Source organism: Gymnoscopelus braueri (genome assembly GCF_963280865.1).
Source record: "Gymnoscopelus braueri genome assembly, contig: SCAFFOLD_58, whole genome shotgun sequence".
NCBI classification, from domain to species: domain Eukaryota; kingdom Metazoa; phylum Chordata; class Actinopteri; order Myctophiformes; family Myctophidae; genus Gymnoscopelus; species Gymnoscopelus braueri.
This window is the reverse complement of record NW_027660470.1, coordinates 368,318-391,007: the sequence shown is the minus strand read 5'-3', so window position 1 is coordinate 391,007 and position 22,690 is coordinate 368,318. Positions and strand designations below refer to the sequence as shown.

General features: G+C 42.3%; 1 protein-coding gene across 1 annotated transcript; it reads left to right on the top strand.

Moving 5' to 3' along the window:
- Positions 1-8,644: 8,644 nt before the first annotated feature.
- On the top strand, positions 8,645-13,031 carry LOC308081208 (bone morphogenetic protein 2-A-like; the record flags this gene model as incomplete). Its single annotated transcript, XM_080457598.1, has 6 exons — positions 8,645-8,869; positions 9,699-9,870; positions 10,296-10,420; positions 10,652-10,768; positions 10,990-11,218; positions 12,604-13,031. 6 exons carry the CDS (start codon positions 8,645-8,647, stop codon positions 13,029-13,031), a joined length of 1,296 nt encoding a protein of 431 aa, XP_080313724.1.
- Positions 13,032-22,690: the final 9,659 nt, after the last annotated feature.

Here is a 22,690-nt window from a genome sequence, read left to right as displayed (position 1 = left end):
TGCTTTACGATCAAACAGAGATTTCATTTTCTTCTGTGATTGGGTTAAAGTACGTTTTGCCATTTGCCCCGCCATATACAGACGGCGCCTAAACCCATTCACATACTCAACCAAATTTTTTGGAGGCTCAGACTGTTTGCAACCACTTTTCAAAATGGCCAAAGGTCCACGCACTGAATGCCCAAAAACCAAATCGTTAGGACTGAATCCAGTGCTCTCTTGTACTACTTCTCTTGCAGCCAGCAACAACCAAGGCAGACCCTCTTCCCAATCTCGAGTAAGCTCTATGCAATAAGCACGTAAAAGTGACTTCAGAGTTTGATGAAAATGCTCTAGAGCACCTTGACTTTGAGGGTGATAAGCTGACGCCTTTATATGTTTAACCTGAAGCTGCTTCATGATCTGTGCAAACATATGAGAGCAAAAATTAGACCATATCATATGCCCGCAGCACTGTACTTTTTACCACTTCATATTTTTTACTTCCTGCTATGGTCAAAGAAGCATAGGCCTCCTGGGCCTTACCTGTGAAAACACATTGGAGTAGTAGAGTGCGCTCACTATCAGACCAGCCCCTGGCGTCTGCCACACGCTCAAACAGGGAAAAGAACAAATCTGGATCCGTCTCTGAAAACTTGGGAAGCAATTTCAAGTTAGATCCTACATTAAACTGCTTTGCTTCACTAACACTCAATTTTAACTTATCCTGCTCCAATTCCAACTTTACTAATTCAGTCTTTTGTTTCATTTTTTCAATCTCCTTCTCATGTTCCAGTTTAATTTCCAGCAATTCCTTTTGTTGTTCAAACGTTAACTGCCTAGCAGAAAATGAAAATGTTTTACCATCTTCCTCGTCATCCAATAGCACCTCCTCCTCCTGTAAAACGTCCTGTGTCACCAAGCTGTCCATCAGAAATATCTTGACCCTACATTTTAACCGCTTGTCACGGAACTCAATTTTGTAGTGTTCTGCGATTTTTAACAGTTGTTCTTTTGTGCATTTATCTAATAGCTCCACAGAGGGAGCCTTAATACATTCCTCGACCAAACTAATGTTTTCTTTAAAAAAAAATCGTGCAAAGGTTTCAACAAAAAAGTGGAACAAGACCCCGGAGCCCAACTCCCCTCTCTAACCTGCCTACCACAAACTGACTCACTCGCTCACCCCTAGTCTTCAGTGGCCCTCCTGAGTCCCCCATTCCGACAAGGCATCTCAGTGGTACCACTCCATCCCATCTTTTGTGGAACACAGTCTAAACCAAAAAAAAAAACAGAGATTCCCATATGGAGAACCACCGTTAAAATCTACCGGGAGTTGGAACACCAAGGACTACACCACTCACTTAACTCCAAAAAAAAACCTGCACTAAGAAAAAATGAGTTCCTTAATGCTCTCTCCCCCCCAACCAAAATACAAACTGTGTGTGTCTCCCAACCCAATTTGACCCAACAAAACCTAAATAACAAACTTAACTTAATTGTGTGATAGAAAACGCTTAAGTTTTATTGTCACTAATTTAGGTTAAAAAGTGACGAGCCCCCATCTTGTCATGAAATGAATCACATCATGACAAAAGTGGGAGACGACACACAGAGTTAACTTTAAATGTATTTATTAATAACTAAAAGAAACAGAACATAATACTTAATTAGCGTGGGGTGTGGATAGTCAGTTGTATCAGTAGTGTAGTGCATGTATGGATGTGTGAAAATGTAGTGTAAGTGCAAGGTGCAAAACAAAGGAGAACTAAACTCAGACAGAACCAAAACAAACAATGTTTCCTGTGTAGGAGAGAGAGACAGAATGGCTCTGACCAGCCTGCTTAAATACTCCAGCAGGTGATTGGAGTCAGGTGTGCCTCGTCGTCTAGGCACACCCCTGCAGGCTGGTCCCCTCCTCCTACACAGAAACAGAACACCATTAGAATCACAGCAACACAAATAGGGGTGCATTTCTCCTTTCCGACATGTCGCCTTTCCGACGTTGACGAACCCTATACCTAACCCTAACCCTAACCTTAACCGCACGCGGAAGCCACTAGTCGGAGTGGTGAGATGTCGGAATGGAAGGAGCACCCCCACAAATAGGATGGGTCATCATACTTAGCTATAGCTTCTTAAATTATGTAAAAACAAGTCCTGCATTCGTTGTAAAACTTTCTTTATTTCAATCGACAGTTGTGTTAAATAACCATCTGTCCTTTAGTGCAACAATAAAACACATAACACCTGCTAATAGATATGAAGATAAAATAAAGCTAACTGTAGCTAAAGCTAACTGTAGCTAAAGCTAACGCATACTGCGCAAAAGCGGAAATGCTTGCGTGACGTTAGACTTTGGATGCTTAACTTGACGCGCAGAGCATGATTTTATTTTGAAAACCCTCCACCGGAAGTGGCTGAAAGACTGCTCGCTGTTGACAGAACATTTGACTTGACTCATTGTGTTTACATCCGGTAGCATGTTAGCCGGGCTGCTAGCCAGCTAGCTTCCAAAATGAAGTAAAGTAAAACGTCCTGCATTTGTTATAAAACTGTTCTTTATTTCAATAAATCCAATAGTCGTGTTAAATAATCGCCAATATTGTACTACAAGAATAAAAACCCAAGTTAATATGAAGCTAAAATAACACTAACAATAAATAAAGCCAACGCTTTATATTACATAGACTTGGTAGATCAACCGCCAGAGGGCGCCATCATCCACATTTTAATGCATTTTGCATCAATCAATGTAACTCAAAGCACAGAGTGTGGAGGGTAATGATGAACCACAGGAGGGCGACACTGAGCCCTCGCCCTTTTCTGAGTGTCGAAGAAGAGAAACCAGGAAGCGGGCTTTAAGGTGAAAACAATAGCAGATCTACAAGGCCGGAGACTATTTAGCGTCTGTATTATCCCACAGGGAAATTCTATTCCATTTAAATAGGGATTGGGGAACCAAAACAAAGCGGCACCGCAAAACTGGATGAGCAAAATCCAGAAAGATTTTTTATTTATTTTTTTCAGTAGGCGTGGCCTAGACCGGATCATATGGGTCTTTAGTAACGCATACCAGGCTTTCCTCCGAGGTGGAAAGACTGGTGACGCGAGGTTAGTGGCCCAGATGTCCCTAGTGCCCAGATGTCCTGATGTTAGGGGCCCAGATGTCCCTAGTGCCCACTTATCCTGATGTTAGGGGCCCAGATGTCCCTAGTGCCCACTTATCCTGATGTTAGGGGCCCAGATGTCCCTAGTGCCCACCTATCCTGTATTGGTGAGGACCAATTACATGAAGATAAGGTTGAAAATGAGCAAAGTGCTCCTTTAAGTATTTAGGTAAATGTACTCAGTTACTTTCCACTGCTGACATCATCAGTGTGCGTCACTGGGCTTCCCTTCAAGTCTATCTGTGATCAGCACATGGCTAATGTAAACATTACACACACACACACACACACACACACACACACACTAAGGACTTCCCACGCAATGACATCACACACGTGAGATGTGTGCGTGCGCACGCACACACACACACACACACACACACACACACACACACACGGTAAATGGTGCATTTCTATAGAGTACAGAAGTCCTGACGTCACTCGTTCATCCCCTGAGTCGTAAAGTTATTTCTCTATGGAGAATAACATCTTAGAATCTCATATAAGAATTGTGTTCCAAACATAAACAAACTGTCTCTGTGATATTGTCAGGGAGGCTCTGTATCGTTTATATTATATATAGATATAGATATTGTCAGGGAGGAGGCTATGTATCGTTTATATTATATATAGATATAGATATTGTCAGGGAGGAGGCTCTGTATCGTTTATATTATATATAGATATAGATATTGTCAGGGAGGAGGCTCTGTATCGTTTATATTATATATAGATATAGATATTGTCAGGGAGGAGGCTCTGTATCGTTTATATTATATATAGATATAGATATTGTCAGGGAGGAGGCTCTGTATCGTTTATATTATATATAGATATAGATATTGTCAGGGAGGAGGCTCTGTATCGTTTATATTATATATAGATATAGATATTGTCAGGGAGGAGGCTCTGTATCGTTTATATTATATATATAGATATTGTGCTTCAAATCCATAAGAGTCTAATCTCTCAAGAACAGATTCTGCTCTGCGTTTGAATCTGTCGGGGAGGTTCGTCATATCGCGTACGCAAGTGGGTGTGCCTTCGGATCAGGAAGCAGGCCGCGTTTTACCCAATCAAATGTAGTGGGCAGGATTTACGTGTCTGCCGATCCTTCCCCACTAGACACAAACCGAAACTCATTTAACAATAGCGTCCTCGGAGCAGACAAAACCACGGAAAGATATTCACATTTTAACTTACTATTTCATCATAGAAACAAGTGGGCTTATAACCAAAACCATCCATGTTCTCTGGGAGAAGTGGTGTTAGTGTTCCGTGTAGAAATATTGTTAGTGGGAATGAAAACATAGTCGCACCACCGGAAGTGAAAGGCTGAAGGCAGATCAAAACCCTGGTTTCCTTGCGCACGTGTGCTATGTAGACTTCCTCCCAGAGCCAAGTGAGATAGTCAAAAATAGCAGAGGGCGCTGTTTTTCCTTTTCATTTGGCGATGAGTCAAACCGCCGAGGTCATTTGTTTATTTTTGGAACACAGTTCTTATTTGACGTGATATTATTAAACACGTCTATGGGAATTCAGAACGGGGGGAAAAAACACGACCCAGGTAGGATGTGTAAATTAAGTCAAACTTCGGTGCTCTATAGCGCTTTTATCCAAAGCGCTTTACATAGATTGTGCATTACATTCACCCATTCACACACACATTCACACACATTCACACACACATTCACACACAGTCACACACACATTCACACACACATTCACACACACATTCACACACAGTCACACACAGTCACACACACATTCACACACCGATGGAGGAGGAAACCATGCAACAGCCTGCTCATCAGGAGCAATTAGGGGTTCAGAGTCTTGCTCAAGGACACTTCAACACTAACTCTGGGGGAGGCGGGGATCGAACTGGGAAGGCTGCTCTACCGGCCGCTGTACCACTGAGCCACTGCCACACGCACACACACACGCACGCACGCACGCACGCACGCACGCACGCACACACACACACACACACACACACACACACACACACACACACACACACACACACACACACACACACACACACACACACACACACACACACACACACACACACACACACTTAATCCAGAGTGATTTACTGTAACTTGTAAACATGTTGGCTGGTTGAGGCAAATTGTTGTGGTTTGTTAAGTTTAGTCTGGGATAGCCTCGGAAACCCAGGCTTTTTTTTTTGTTACAAAAGAAAAAAAGCCTGGGGGAGCGATGCAGGAACGATGGTCTTGGACCTTGTTATCTCCTAACCAATCAGAGTGCAGAGGGGCGTCGCTCTAAATTTGGTGACGTCAGCGTGCTCCGTGCACAGGCCGAGGGGGGGAGGGGAGGGGAGGCGGGGACATAGATTGGTGAAGCAATAGGAAGCCACGCACAAATCCAGGCGGCTGTGTTTGGGTCCGCCCTTCAAGACCATGGATTGAGCTCGTAGCCTCAGGCTAAGTCTGGGATGACTCAGGATAGAAGACAGGGTTAAGTTTAGTCTGGGATGGATCAGGATAGAAGACAGGGTTAAGTTTAGTCTGGGATGACTCAGGATAGAAGACAGGGTTAAGTTTAGTCTGGGATGACTCAGGATAGAAGACAGGGTTAAGTTTAGTCTGGGATGACTCAGGATAGAAGACAGGGTTAAGTTTAGTCTGGGATGGATCAGGATAGAAGACAGGGTTAAGTTTAGTCTGGGATGACTCAGGATAGAAGACAGGGTTAAGTTTAGTCTGGGATGGATCAGGATAGAAGACACAGGGTTAAGTTTAGTCTGGGATGAGCGGGGGGGGGGGCGGCCATAGCTGAGTGGTTAGTGAGCCCGCCTAGGGAGCCAGAGGCCCTGGTTGCCCCAGGTACGATTCCAGGCCACGCCAGCATATGTGTCGATGAAATGAAATTTGTCCCTGAGCAAGACTCTTAACCCCTAATTGCTCACAGGCCCTCATTGGAAACAAGCCCACAAGGACTTTCATGAACGTCCTGTTAAAAGGAATTATCCTTATCCTTATGACTCAGGATAGAAGACAGGGTTAAGTTTAGTCTGGGATGGATCAGGATAGAAGACAGGGTTAAGTTTAGTCTGGGATGGATCAGGATAGAAGACAGGGTTAAGGTATTTAAGATACTCTATAATCAATACCTGTATACATGAATCCACGGAGCGCTGCCCTGTAGGTGGCGCCGCCATTGCTGCGGTGTCAAACTCAGTCAGCTGCTGCTGCGGTTCTGTCCGTCTGTTCACGTTACTCTTTACCTGCTTGGCTGTTGGAGCCATAAACTACACAGGTTCATCCTGTTGGAGCCATAAACTACACAGGTTCATCCTGTTGGAGCCATAAACTACACAGGTTCATCCTGTTGGAGCCATAAACTACACAGGTTCATCCCCATTCTCTGTACATCGTTGTAAAGTCAGTGTTAGTAAAGTTAGTAAAAAGCAGGTAAAAGAGTAACGTGAGCAGTCAGTGACTGCAGCTGACTGACACCGCGCAGCAGCAGCTGATCGAGTCTGACACGGCAGCAATGGCGGCGCCCCCTACAGGGCAGCGCTCCGTGGATTCGTGTATTACTACATCTCCACAGTGACACCCAGACACACCACTAGGGGGAGCCACTATGATGTGGTAACACCTACTAGAACAAACATGTGACCTTCTCATTCTCCAGAAGGTGATTTAGACACCAAACTCCTACAAAGTGAATCCAGATGAATGTCTGTAAACCCTGGTGGCATTAATGAAGAGCTCTCCCTCAGTGCTACCTATAGGAACCCTGTATTTCATTTACTTTCTACTATGTTGTAATGTTTTTTGTTTTTTTTTAATGTTTTTTCTGTAAATAAAATGCTATTCTCAAAATGTTTTGTCTAGCTTGTAGATCGGCTATTTTCAACAAAAAAAAAATATTTCTAGCTTGTAGATCTGCTATTTTCTAAAGTTTTTTTTCCTAGCTTGTAGATCTACTATTTTCAAATGGCCGAAATGTATATAGGTCTGAAGTGGTTAAGGTAGGTTTTGTAATAATAATCTACAAAGTAACTAGTAACTAAAGTTTTCAAATAATTGTAATCGAGTAAAAGTACAATATTTGCCTCTGAGATGTAGTGGAGTAGAAGTAAAAGTACTGAAAATTGGAAATACTCCAGTAGTAAAGTAAAAAATACCTCAAAATTGTATTTTACAGTACTTGTAAATGTTCTTAGTTACTTTACACCACTGTGTGTGTGTGTGTGTGTGTGTGTGTGTGTGTGTGTGTGTGTGTGTGTGTGTGTGTGTGTGTGTGTGTGTGTGTGTGTGTGTGTGTGTGTGTGAGAGAGAGAGAGAGTATTGGTGTTAATGGGGGGATCATGGGATTAATTAATTTAATTAACAATAGAACTCATTGATCATGTGATCTGACGCATTTCTGATCCCCTTTGTTCTCTGATTGACGGCTGATGATCCTTAATTACCCTGAGAGGCTCTGTCTGGTGTGTGTGTGTGTGTGTGTGTGTGTGTGTGTGTGTGTGTGTGTGTGTGTGTGTGTGTGTGTGTGTGTGTGTGTGTGTGTAAACCAACCACTGACGCACATGATCGTTTGTTTTTCTTTTTTTCTCAGCCCTTTAATGAATAATATTTAAAGTCACAGAAACGCTTTAAATACATTATATATATATATTATATAAATGTATTATTTATATAATCCTTTATATAAGTTGTTTCTATGCATTACTCTCCGCATGATGTCTTGTTTATTATTGTATGTTATTGTAAGTATTTAAACTAGTTAATAGTTACTTTTTAGAATTAGATTATCATTTATTCAGCACTTTGCAGACTTATATTTCAGCCATTTGAAAATAGCAGATCTAAAAGCTCACAATGTAGATCTGCTATTTTCAAAAGATTGTTATATATTTCAAGCAGATATATTTAAAGTGAAACTTCCAAACAGACAGAAGTTCATTTAAAACATAAAGATGGATTAAGTGGTTCAAGGACTGGAAGGTAACTGTAATGTTCTCAGAGAATGGAATACAAATAAATAAAAACCCTCAAACTTCTACACAAGTATTCACATTATATTCACATATATTCACATATATTCACATATATTCACATTATATTCACATTATATTCACATATCATATTCATCTCCATAACAGCAGCAAAGCAGGGATTTATGAAGTGAAGTCTCTGGCCATTAACACCATGAGGGGGGGGGGGGGTAATATGTAATATATGTTAATGATACGTATTCATTATTATTCATTATTCATAACGCTTTGCGTTGATCCGACCTATTAATCACTTGATCCAGGCTGATCCCGCTTCAAAGGCGGAGCCGTGGCTTTATTAAGAGAGAGAGAAGGTCTCAGTCCATCATCATCACTTCTTATCAGAGAGCAGAGAGGAGAGGAAGGGTCTCCATCGTCTACATCAGAGAGCAGAGGAACTTAAGGATCTGATCTCATTATATTATAGGGTGGACAGCAGAGAAAGGATCTCCTCATCATGTCAGGCTGTCTGTGGAGGATCTTGTTCTTCTTGCTGCTCTTCATCCAGCTGATCATCTCACACGTGTCTCCGCTCGTCATCCCGCATCCAGACAGCGGGACGCACGGAGAGGATTACCCGGAGAAAGAGGCTCTAAAGTCGGGCAGAGAAGCGCTGTTTGACGGGAAGAACATGGAAGAATTCAGGGAGAAAGACGCTCCGTTCCACATGGAGCAACATAAGGTTATTATTATTAATATTATTATTATTCGTTTTAATTGCTTTTAAAGCAGGTTGGGTCTATAGTTTTTAAAGTGTGAAAAGTCTTCATTTAGTCAATGTTTTTTAGTGTTAATTACATGTTTTATTTTATTAGAACATATATAGTCAGGGGTCTGATTCAATTATAGGTCAATCACAACATAGCCGATCTACAAGCTCAAAAGGTGTCCCAACAATGAGCTTGTAGATCTGCTATTTGTTTTTGTTATCTTTGAAGATGTGTGACAAAGAAAAGGACATTTTTCTCAATGGGTTTAGTTCGTTTTAGTTTTCTAAACACGTCAGTTTGATGTTAAATATTATGTTTGTGTAAAACCTGATTTATGTTTATTTTTAATTCAACTTATATTCAACAACACAAAGTTTTTAATGGGTTAAATTACTGTGTTTTTTCTTTATGTCAGAGGTCCATATTAATATTAATATAATATCCTTATTTAATAATAATAATTATTATAATAATAATAGAGAACATATTGTAATTAAAGTGTTTTCTTCATGCAGAGGTCCATACATATTATATATATAATATATTACATATATAATATGTATTATATTACATATTGTAACTGTAGTGTTTTCTTCATGCAGAGGTCCATAAATCTTATAATAATAATAATAATAATAATAATAATAATAATAATAATAATAATAATGTTTTCTTCATGCAGAGGTCCATAAATCTTATTATAATAATAATAATAATAATAATAATAATAATAATAATAATAATAATAATAATAATATTAATAATAATAATAATAATATTAATAATGTTTTCTTCATGCAGAGCCACAGAAAGGCTCCTCTCTTCATGGTGGATTTGTTCAACACGGTGCAACAGGCTGGGGGTCTCAGGGGGTCCTCAGGCTCCGGCCGGGGGTCCCTGAGGACCCCCAGGACCCCCAGGAGCCAGAAGGACATCCTGCAGGGGAACATCGTCCGCAGCCTTCAGGATAAAGGTGAGAACAACACTCTCTGTCTCTCTCTCTCTCTGCTGTCCTCCATCTGTCTGGAACTCAACTGTTCCTTTTTTAAATGTATTTTTCACTTCATGTTTGAGGTTATTAACGTCTACTCAGGCTTCTGTGTTTGAACCTCAGACACTTTTCAACTTGCTTCAGTTACTATTTACATATTTGATATTATATTATCAGACACGCCCCCTTCCTATAGAAAGACATTGTGACTTCAAAGTCCATTTAAATCATGTTAGATTCATGTATCTCTGTTTCTGCTAATATTATCCTTAAAGTGTGTTTTTTCAATCATTATTTTTTAATTTGTTTGGGAAATGAAAAAGATGTAATAAGGTATCATTAATGGTTGTTTTATTGACCTAAAGGTCCTGGAAGGTATATTTAATACATGTTTTATTAACCTACAGGTCCTGGAAGGTATCATTTCTTCAACCTGTCGTCAGTAGGCAGAGAGGAGAAGGTCATCAAAGCTGAGTTCCGTTGGTTCAGAACCAAACAACCATCTAACCCCAAGAACAAGCACTTCTACAAGGTACACACACACACACACACACACACACACACACACACACACACACACACACACACACACACACACACACACACACACACACACACACACACACACAGTTTTACACTTTCTGAAATGACAAGTTTTCCACCGACAGAGTGATTTGTACAACATGTTGAACATTAACATGTTCTTTTTCATTAATAAGGTGATTTGTACGTTGAATATTAATGTGATATTTTTGGTCATCAGGTGGATTTGTACGAAGTGGAGGGCGGTAGCGCCTCACCGTGGCGAGGAAAGCTCATTTCCTCTAGACTCCTCCCACTTCACACCCAGGGATGGGAGGTGTTCAATGTTACACTAACGGTACGACACACACACACACACACACACACACACACACACACACACACACACACACACACACACACACACACACACACACACACACACACACACACACACACACACACACACACACACACACACACACACACACACACACACACACACACACACACACACACACACACACACACAGAGGAATCCACATTCTGACTGAATGAATGTCTGTGTTTGATTGACAGGTGTCAACATGGCTTCAGAACAACCAGGAGAACCAAGGCTTTCTGGTGGTGTCAAGCCTGCATTCTGCCTCACGGCCACAGAGGGAGCCAGAGAGCAGCCTGCATTCTGCCTCACGGCCACAGAGGGAGCCAGAGAGCAGCCTGCATTCTGCCTCACGGCCACAGAGGGAGCCAGAGTTGCAGCACAGGAATGCATACCTGGTGTTATTCTCTGATGACGCGCCAACAGGTTGGTGACACGTTTACTATTTAATATGTAGCAATTTATCAGACACTCTTTATCCAGAGTGACTTACAGTAAACAAGGTAAACACAGAGAATACAGAGAGACAGTGTAGTGTCTCAGTAAACTATAGGATCATAGAATACAGAGAGACAGTGTAGTGTCTCAGTAAACTATAGGATCATAGAATACAGAGAGACAGTGTAGTGTCTCAGTAAACTATAGGATCATAGAATACAGAGAGACAGTGTAGTGTCTCAGTAAACTATAGGATCATAGAATACAGAGACAGTGTAGTGTCTCAGTACACTATAGGATCATAGAATACAGAGACAGTGTAGTGTCTCAGTAAACTATAGGATCATAGAATACAGAGACAGTGTAGTGTCTCAGTAAACTATAGGATCATAGAATACAGAGACAGTGTAGTGTCTCAGTAAACTATAGGATCATATAATACAGAGAGACAGTGTAGTGTCTCAGTAAACTATAGGATCATAGAATACAGAGACAGTGTAGTGTCTCAGTAAACTATAGGATCATAGAATACAGAGACAGTGTAGTGTCTCAGTAAACGATAGGATCATAGAATACAGAGACAGTGTAGTGTCTCAGTAAACTATAGGATCATAGAATACAGAGACAGTGTAGTGTCTCAGTAAACTATAGGATCATAGAATACAGAGACAGTGTAGTGTCTCAGTAAACTATAGGATCATAGAATACATAGAGACAGTGTAGTGTCTCAGTAAACTATAGGATCATAGAATACAGAGAGACAGTGTAGTGTCTCAGTAAACTATAGGATCATAGAATACAGAGACAGTGTAGTGTCTCAGTACACTATAGGATCATAGAATACAGAGACAGTGTAGTGTCTCAGTAAACGATATGATCATAGAATACAGAGAGACAGTGTAGTGTCTCAGTAAACTATAGGATCATAGAATACAGAGAGACAGTGTAGTGTCTCAGTAAACTATAGGATCATAGAATACAGAGAGACAGTGTAGTGTCTCAGTAAACTATAGGATCATAGAATACAGAGACAGTGTAGTGTCTCAGTAAACTATAGGATCATAGAATACAGAGAGACAGTGTAGTGTCTCAGTAAACTATAGGATCATAGAATACAGAGACAGTGTAGTGTCTCAGTACACTATAGGATCATAGAATACAGAGACAGTGTAGTGTCTCAGTAAACGATATGATCATAGAATACAGAGAGACAGTGTAGTGTCTCAGTAAACTATAGGATCATAGAATACAGAGACAGTGTAGTGTCTCAGTAAACGATATGATCATAGAATACAGATATATACTACACTGTACATCTATAAATGTATACTGTATAATCTAAACAGTCTTTTTTGTTGTTTTTAAATCAACAGTTGAACCTGGCGCTCCGGGCGACTCCCCTGACATAAACCCCTCCCCCGCCAGGAGGAGGAGGAGGCGGAGCTCGGCTCCGTGGCCCCGCCCCCAGCCCCGCCCCCAGCCCTGCCGGCGCGTGCCGCTCTTCGTGGACTTCGAGGAGATCGGCTGGGGCGGCTGGATCATCTCGCCGCGCGGCTACAACGCCTACAGCTGCGAGGGGGCGTGTCCCTTCCCGCTGGGCGAGAACCTGCGCGCCACCAACCACGCCACGGTGCGCAGCATCATGCACGCGCTCAGACTGACCCGGGAGGACGCGGGCGGCGCCCCCTGCTGCGTGCCCGACAAGCTGCAGGCCATCAGCCTGCTGTACTTTGACGAGGACGAGAACGTTGTTCTGAAGCAGTACGACGACATGGTGGCTCTGAGCTGTGGGTGTCAGTGACCACATGGTGACGCAGTGACCACATGGTGGCGCTATACGCTGTGGGTGTCAGTGACCACATGGTGGCGCTATAAGCTGTGACCAGGCACGTGCACACATAGACATACAGGGGGTTTGAGCCCCGTCTACAGATCATGAACGCAGCATTTGGTGAAAGAAATGCAAATGCTCGCTTTTCCTTTTTCCTTTCCATGCCGGACCCCAAGGCAGCATTCAGGACCCCAAGGCAGCATTCAGGACCCCAAGGCAGCATTCAGGACCCCAAGGCAGCATTCAGGACCCCAAGGCAGCATTCAGGACCCGAAGGCAGCATTCAGGACCCCAAGGCAGCATTCAGGACCCCAAGGCAGCATTCAGGACCCGAAGGCAGCATTCAGGACCCGAAGGCAGCATTCAGGGAAATTGCCTTTTTCTGAACCTGAGCAACATTTTACTTTGAAACAACTTGTCGTCCTGCAGAAATCCATGTCAAAATCTTTCAAACTTTTCCGATATTTTTCAAGGAATTTCAAAAGTAGCAGATCTACAAGCTCACAGCACGTAAGATCTACAAGCTCACAGCAAGTAAGATCTACAAGCTCACAGCAAGTAAGATCTACAAGCTCACAGCAAGTAAGATCTACAAGCTCACAGCAAGTAAGATCTACAAGCTCACAGCACGGCACCAAGTAAGCTCCTAGTCTACGGGCTGGGGGCGGAGCCTATCAGCAGGGTGTGTTGAACGTGAGGTACAACAGCACGTCCTCCCGGTGGGGGCTCCTCACTGGCAGGTGAGCCAGTAATATATAACAGCACTGGGAGGATTTAATGGGTTAAAACGTATTGGCTACTAATAAAACAATTACAAATTAAAAAATAAATCAATTAAAATGTATCTTTCACTGGAATATTTTCCGCAATAACCATTTCACACTATTTTCCCCCGTTTTTATTTCTTACAACTTCTCCACAATATTTATTATCATAAGTGTCACTATTCGCCCCAAAATGATACACAGACATGTATTTATTTACTTATTTATTTATTCATTCATTTATTTATTTATTTTATTTATTTGTCATTTTATTTATTTTAAGCATTAATTTTTCTGAAACCTCCTGGGCACCAGGACCCTTTCTGAAACCTCCTGGGCACCAGGACCCTTTCTGAAACCTCCTGGGCACCAGGACCCTGCAGCATTGGTTTTGTTTTGAACTGAATTGTGGGAATCGCAGTTCTAACAGACAGACCACTGTAACAGAGCCGCCAGTAGGTGTCGCCAAAAACACTCCTGAAATGAGAGTCACACAACTGTGACTTTAAGTTCTATACTAGGTAGTACGATGGTGTTGCTCAAAAGCACAGATCTACAAGCTAACAACGTGTCGCATGGCGACACGTTGTTAGCTTGTAGATTTGTGCTTTTTTGGAGAGACACCATCGTGTGATGTAATTTAAAGTCCTTTTTTGGGGGCCGACTTGATGTGAAATGAATGTTTTATTTGAGTCGACAAATCACTATTTATTTTGGTGGAATACGTTTAAATATCGAACTATTTTGAGAAATAAAAACTGTACAACATATTTTGTGGTCTGTTGTGTTCGTTTTACAAGTGTGTGGCACCAAAGTAGAGCAAATAGCTGATCTACAAGCTCACCCTGCAAGCTCTTTCTTTCAAAGTGAATGTTGTTTAAAGGCATAGAATGTAACTTTTGCCTTGTGTTTACATAACAAATAATGAATACATTGTGGCCTTTCTGACTTGGTCTCCAGCCCAATTACACAGAACAGAGCTGATTATTATCACCAAAACCCTGTTTGGGTCATTAAAGTTGTACAATGCAGATTCACAAATAAAACATTTTTGCAACCTCTGCTGGTCACTACCGTCACTGCATACAATTTCCGTAGTCCTCGATTACCCAGAATTCCATTTGTTTTCACCGGAAGCCGGAAGCGTTTCAAAAAGCGATCTTTTAATTGTTTTATACTATCTACGGATCGTTTCTCTTAGCCAGTGGAGCATTAGTTACCATGAGCTGTGCTTTCTTTTTCTGTTCTTTTTCGATCTTCCGAATCCTACATTCTCTTAAAATCAGCGTGAGGTTCCTTTTTGTTATTAGCGCGGTAGTTCTGGCCAAACAGGAAACCGTTGCGGTAGTTCCTGCCAAACAGGAAACCAGTGCATTTCTGCCTCCGTTTTCCCGGCCAGATGACGTCATTTTCCCGGGAAAGTCCCCCCGTCCACGTTCAATTGAAAATATATAAATAAAAGGCTTCCTGGGTGAAATTCATGGAGTGGATGTTGTGAAACTTTTGCCACTCACAAAAGATATACAATTTAACTTTAGTTTTGTTGAAAACGTTACCTAGTATGCCTTTAAGGGTGGAACTCCTTAGATGAGTGGTCTTTAAGGTGGAACTCCTTAGATGAGTGGTCCTTAAGGTGGAACTCCTTAGATGAGTGGTCTTTAAGGTGGAACTCCTTAGATGAGTGGCTCAGTTCACATCTGTGTGACCACTTCTTTATCCATATGTTACACTTTGGCTATTCAAAAATAACAGATCTACAAGCTCATAGCGCGGACACCGAGTGCCGTATTGGGGTTCTTGACAACAGTTTGAGAACCACTGATATTATAGCAACATAAGTTTTTTCAACAAACTGTTAGGATTTAGAAGACATTTGTAGAATCCCCCAGAAGCAAAGATTTGAGTTACAAATGTTTCACTTTAAATATATATCTATTCAAAGATTTGAGTTACAAATGTTCACTTTGAATATATATCTATTCAAAAGATTTGAGTCACAAATGTTCACTTTAAATATATATCTATTCAAAGATTTGAGTTACAAATGTTCACTTTAAATATATATCTATTCAAAGATTTGAGTCACAAATGTTCACTTTTAAATATATATCTATTCAAAGATTTGAGTCACAAATGTTCACTTTAAATATATATCTATTCAAAGATTTGCACAAAGTTTCACGATTTTTCAAAAATGGCCAAAATAAATCTAAAATGATATTATACGTTCCCGCTCTAAATGAGTTTAAAAGGCATAATACTCAATAAATACTTCAAATTAATATTATGAGAGGACCTCTCTGAGAGAGAGAGAGAGAGAGAGAGAGAGAGAGAGAGAGAGAGAGAGAGAGAGAGAGAAAGAGAAAGAGAGGAGAGAGAGAGAGAGAGAGATGGAGAGAGAGAGAGAGAGAGAGAGAGAGGATGAGAGAGAGAGAGAGAGAGAGAGAGAGAGAGAGAGAGAGATGAGGAGAGAGAGAGAGAGAGAGAGAGAGAAGAGAGAGAGAGAGAGAGATGGAGAGAGAGAGAGAGAGAGAGAGAGAGAGAGAGAGAGAGAGAGAGAGAGAGAGAGAGAGAGAGAGAGAGAGAGAGAGAGATGGAGAGAGAGAGAGAGAGAGAGAGAGAGAGAGAGAGAGAGATAGTGTGTGTGTGTGTGTGTGTGTGTGTGTGTGTGTGTGTGTGTGTGTGTGTGTGTGTGTGTGTGTGTGTGTGTGTGTGTGTGTGTGTGTGTGTAATGTTTACATTAGCCATGTGCTGATCACAGATAGACTTGAAGGGAAGCCCAGTGACGCACACTGATGATGTCAGCAGTGGAAAGTAACTGAGTACATTTACCTGAGTACTGTACTTCACTCAATCAGTCAATCAATCAATCTTTACGTATATCTATATCTATATATTTATCTTATTTCATACTCAATGCACTTAAATAAATAAATAAAGAGGTTATTAAGATTTAGTTAAAAAATGTCCGCACACGCAGGCACGCAGACACACACACACACACACACACACACACACACACACACACACACACACACACACACACACACACACACACACACACACACACACACACACACACACACACACACACACACACACACAGTTTTCATATAACATTGACACAAAGCTGTCACCGCAACCTGCAGCAGACGAGGCCAGGCAGAGCCCGTCCGCCGATTTGTTGCGATATCGCCCTGACAACCAACAACAACCAATAAAACCCACGGCTGACTCAGCTGACTGTCCCTTCGGGCTATAGGATCTATTCTAAACTACGGTCTCCTGGGGATGGGATCCTAAAACTAGTCAGGCTTTGCATTTGTATAGACCAACATGAAGCCGTAAGGTAAAGGTTATTGTTGTAAGAGGAATCCCTCATCTGACTGACCATCTTGTCAGCGTCTGATAGCTTAGTGAAAGTAAAGTAAATTAGCTCTGGTCAAACCCCATACAGCAATTAATTCATTCTGCAGTTTTAGTGGCCTTGTAAAATAAAACCATCAGAATAAACATGTTACATTCTGTTTTACCGTTCATCAGTAGAGTTGCAGCTTAACTCCATACATTTATTAGATACACACAGCCACAGAAAACACTATGCATTTTCCTCTTGGATTTTCAGTGCTCGTTGTGTAGGATATAGGATACTCTTCCATAATTAATTGCACAACTTTGGGTCAGCTGTTTTTACTAAATGTTCTGGCAGAAAACGTGTATTTAGTCAAATATCTCCACTTTTCTATGATATTCACTCAGACAACATTCTCTGCGTGATGGGATGACATTCATAGCAGCACACACACACACACACACACACACACACACACACACACACACACACACACACACACACACACACACACACACACACACACACACACACACACACACACACACACACACACACACACACACACACAAGCAATCTGGGAACCCATCGCCAAATAAAAAAGGAAAAACAGCGCCCTCTGCTGTTTTTTACTACTTCACTTAGCTCTGGGGTGAGCAAAATGGAGCACCCGTGCGCAAGGAAACCGGGGTTTTGGTCTGCCTTCAGCCTTTCACTTCCGGTGGTGCGACTATGTTTTCATTCCCACTAACAATATTTCTACACGGAACACTAACACCACTTCTCCCAGAGAACATGGATGGTTTTAGTTATAAGCCCACTTGTTTCTATGATGAAAGAGAAAGTTAAAATGTGAATATCTTTCCGTGGTTTTGTCTGCTCCAAGGACGCTTGTTAAATTAGTTTCGGTTTGCTTCTAGAGGGGAAGGATCGGTACACACGTAAATCCCGCCCACTACATTTGATTGGGTAAAGCGCGGCATGCTTCCTGATCTGAAGGCACGCCCACTTGTAGGCCAGTGCGTACGCGATATGACAACCCCCCCCGACAGATTCAAACGCAGAGCAGAATCTGTTCTTGAGAGATTACATTATTAGTGATGTTGTCGCATCACAACAGATGCAATATGTCAACACTTGTCACAACACAACTACACACTGGCACAACTACAAAACACTACTACACACTGCTGGACTGCTTCAATGGAAGAGGACCTGAAGGTCCGGAGGGAAATTTGCCTGTAATGCCTTGCAGGAGAGCGGAGAGGAGTGTGTGGACATTTGACATGAGAAAAGACATGAGCAGGATCTCCTCATTGGTCAGAATGCACTGAGGACACTAGCTGGAGCTCTCATCCAATGTCATTTTAACTATACATCACCTCATGGTACTCTAGCACCTCAAAGTCATTTAAAGCAAAACTACAGATCTCTCAAAACGCCCTCACAGTGGAGTCAGTACTGCTGTATGGGGCTGAGACATGGACCCTCACAGTGGAGTCAGTACTGCTGTATGGAGCTGAGACATGGACCCTCACAGTGGAGTCAGTACTGCTGTATGGAGCTGAGACATGGACCCTCACAGTGGAGTCAGTACTGCTGTATGGAGCTGAGACATAGACCCTCACAGTGGAGTCAGTACTGCTGTATGGAGCTGAGACATGGACCCTCACAGTGGAGTCAGTACTGCTGTATGGAGCTGAGACATGGACCCTCACAGTGGAGTCAGTACTGCTGTATGGAGGGGAGACATGGACCCTCACAGTGGAGACTTTAGACAGGGGCCATTTTCGAATTGCAGCCTTTTGAAGGTGTATCTATAGGGCAGTTTTGAAAGTGAGTAGGGTTTTACACTCCTTTACTCCTTTTGGTAGGGCATTCCACATTTTTGATGAATAGCATGAGAACGAGTTCATTCCCTTAGTTGAGCCAAATCTGGGTTGAACATGATTTGTGGAGCTGCCTCTGGTGTTATGATCATGGACTTCATTAACATTTTGGAAGTATTTTGACAAATACAGGGGGATCCCAATGTTGTGGTGTATCTTGAAGACCAGGCCCATAGCAAGTTGCTGTACTCTGTCTTCAACCCTAAGCCATCCAATCCTAGCAAAATGAGCAGGGGTTAGATGGGTTTTGTGATTGAGGCCAAGAAGTAGCCTTACAAGTTTGTTTTGGGATGTTTGGAGCCTTGTTTTTAAGGCCTTGGAGGTGTTGTGATACCATGAAGTGCATGCATTATCATAATGACCTTGAATGAGGGCCCCTGCAAGAATCTTCAGAGTATTCTTACTGACTAGACGATCAATCCTCCACAAATAGCGTGTTGTTTGGTTGACCTTTTTGATCACTTTTTCGGCGTTTTTGTTACCAGAGAGGTTTGTCTCCAAGATGGAGCCCAGGTAGGTAATTTCCTCCTTTCTTTTGATGACATCATCACCCACTTTGATCGTGAAACTCTCTGCCTTGCTAAGGTTAGGACTGGACCCAAAGAGGATGGATTCAGTTTTACCCAGGTGTAATGAAAGTTTGTTGTCAGAGAGCCAGATGCAGATCTTGTTGAGTTCAGAGCTGAGAGTTTTCTCAACCTGCAGCCTGTCCCTGTCCGAGACTAGCAGGGCTGAGTCATCTGCGAACAGGAACAGTTTGCAGTCGCAGGCTGATGACATATCATTCACATATATCAGGAACAGTAAAGGTCCTAGTATACTTCCTTGTGGGACACCACAAGTCACAGGGAGGGGAGGGGACTGGGTGCCGTTTACTTCCACCACTTGCTCCCTCCCTTCCAGGTAGGATCTCATCCAGTTCACTGACGTATCATCAAAACCTATTGCTTTGAGCTTATTGATCATAATTGGGTGATTAACGGTGTCAAAGGCCTTCGGGAGGTCCAGCATGACCATGCCACAATATTTGCCCTTGTCGACATCTTGTTTGATAGAGTCGTTCAAATAGAGAAGGCATGTGTCAGTGGAGTGGTTTGTTCTGAAACCAGATTGGAATTTGTAGATTAGATTTTTCTCGGCAAGATACTTATCGACCTGTTCATAGACTATTTCTTCCATGACTTTCGAGATGGAGCTAAGAATAGAAATAGGGCGGTAGTTGCCAGGGTCTAATTTGTTTCCTTTTTTGTACATAGGGGTCACCCTTGCTTTTTTGAAATCGTTAGGGACCCGTCCCTGTATGATGGAGAGGTTTATTATGTGGGTAATGATTGGAGCAATGGAGGCGGCTGAGTCTTTTAGAAATTTGGCGGGGATATTGTCGAGGCCTGTGGCTCTGTGTTGATGAAGAGCACTATATTTTTTAAACACCTCTTCTGTTTCACAGGGGAGAGTTTAAAATCATCTTTGCGTACACCCTGTTTTTCGTAAAATGAGTCAACATACTCTTCACCATAGCACCCAGAGTCAGGGGGTAGTTTTTCAACCAAATCTGAGGTTATGGTCGTGAAGAATATATTGAGGATTTTACTCACTTCATGTTTGGATGTGAAGAGAGTGTCATTCACCTTGAGGCTTATGTTTGTAAACCTGGTTTTCAATTTCTTGATGCAGCCTAGTAGGTTGTTGAATAGCTTCCAAAGCTCTCGTGGTTTGCTTTGATTTTCCTCAATTTTGTCATCGAGGAAGCTTTTTTCTGCTAATAGGAGCATGCCATTAACCTTGTTTCTTAGCTTGTTTTTTTCTTTTTCAAGTTTAGCTACGTGGGATTCGAGACCTTTGTTAAAGCATTTGGCGAGTTTGATCCTACCTTTATGAAACTCAGAACACTTTTTGTTTCTGACTTTCATGGCAGTAAGGATGTCCGAGTTCATCCATGGTACCGAGCGGGTTTTGACCCTGATGGTTTTCATGGGAGCCACACTGTCCAAAATTTGAATGAATTTGGTTTTGAAACCAAGCCAAGATTCGTCAAGGAGGACCTCAAATGGGAGACGCACACCACACACGTGAGGAAAAAGGCTCAGCAGCGACTGTACTGGCTCCGCCTCCTGAAGAAGCTCGGAGTAGGACATTGCATCCTCAGGCTGTATTACAACAGTTCTGTTGAAGGCATCCTAACAGGCTGTGTCACGGCCTGGTATGGGAACTGTACTGCCCGAGAAAAGATCAGCCTACAGCGAGTAGTGCGATCGGCAGAGCGAATAATGGGAGGCGAGCTCCCAGCGCTCCAGGAACTGTACAAAAAGCGGTGCGTGGTCAAAGCCAAGCGCATCATCAAGGACAAGCACCACCCAAGTCACAAACTGTTCAAACCCCTACAACGACCGCGACCGGGCAAGGGGCTCTACCGCAGTATCAAGAGTTCCACCACCAGGTACTGGTGCAGTTTTAATCCGGCTGCTGTCAGAATGCTGAATGAGGCATAAGCCTTGTTCAGCAGCCTGACAACAGGCGGTACTGTCCAGCTGGTTGCAGACTTTTCTGGCTCTTCCTGAACACACCTGTGGATTATACCAGGGACAAATGACTCGGACTTAGCTCCCCCTCGGACATACCTGTGGACTACACCAGGTACAAATGACTTTTTGTTGCACTCCCTCATGGAGCTACTTGCGGATTATACTAGGGTCAGTCCACCCTAGGTGGACACGCACTGACCTTTTGCACCTTAATCCCATGTATAACACACTGACTTTTTTTGTCTTTTTTTATTGTGCTCTTTTTTCTCTAAGCACCTTAACGTCCATAAGTATATCATGCACAGTATAAGTATATCATGCACAGTATACATACATTGCTGCTATGCTCAGGCACCTTAGTTTTTTATTATCTCAGGTATTTTGTAAATATGTAGAGAACTTGTCTGGCCTTCTGTTGTTCTCTTGTTTTGATCTCCTTCCCACCTGCCCCCCACCCCTCTTCTTCTCCCCCCCCCTCTTCTTTCTATGGAAATTAACGTTGCGATGGGAACGATGTACAAAAACGAATTTCACCCACTTTTTTACCTTGTAAACCTGTGATGTGACAATAAACCTGATTCTGATTCTGATTTGTGGTAACCGGTCTTAGGTTTACGTTTCTTTCTGGTGCAGAAGATCATGTTATGATCAGATATGCCACAGGTAGAAACACCACTATTGAGGATTTTGTCCTTGTCCGTTGCTAGAATGAGATCTATGGTAGTTTGAGTGGAAACACACAGCCTTGTGGGCTGGGTGATCAGCTGGTGGAATGAGTGCCGATGACAAAACCCCTTGAATGACTAATACACTGACGCTTCCTTACGGAGCATGTCTGTGTTAAAGTCACCAAGAAGTATCGTCTCCGCATATTCCACCTTAGCTAAACACTCCTCAAGTCTTTCATAGAAATCAGTCTGGTTAGGAGGTCTGTATATGGTACCGACTATGATGTTATGTTATGATATGTTATCAAATAGCCACTGTTTATAGGGTTTAAAGTTATATCAACCCATTTTGCTGGGGACCCAACTTGAACCCCCTCAAGGACCCCTGGGGGTCCCCGGACCTCACTTTGAGGTACTGATATAAAATATTAAAA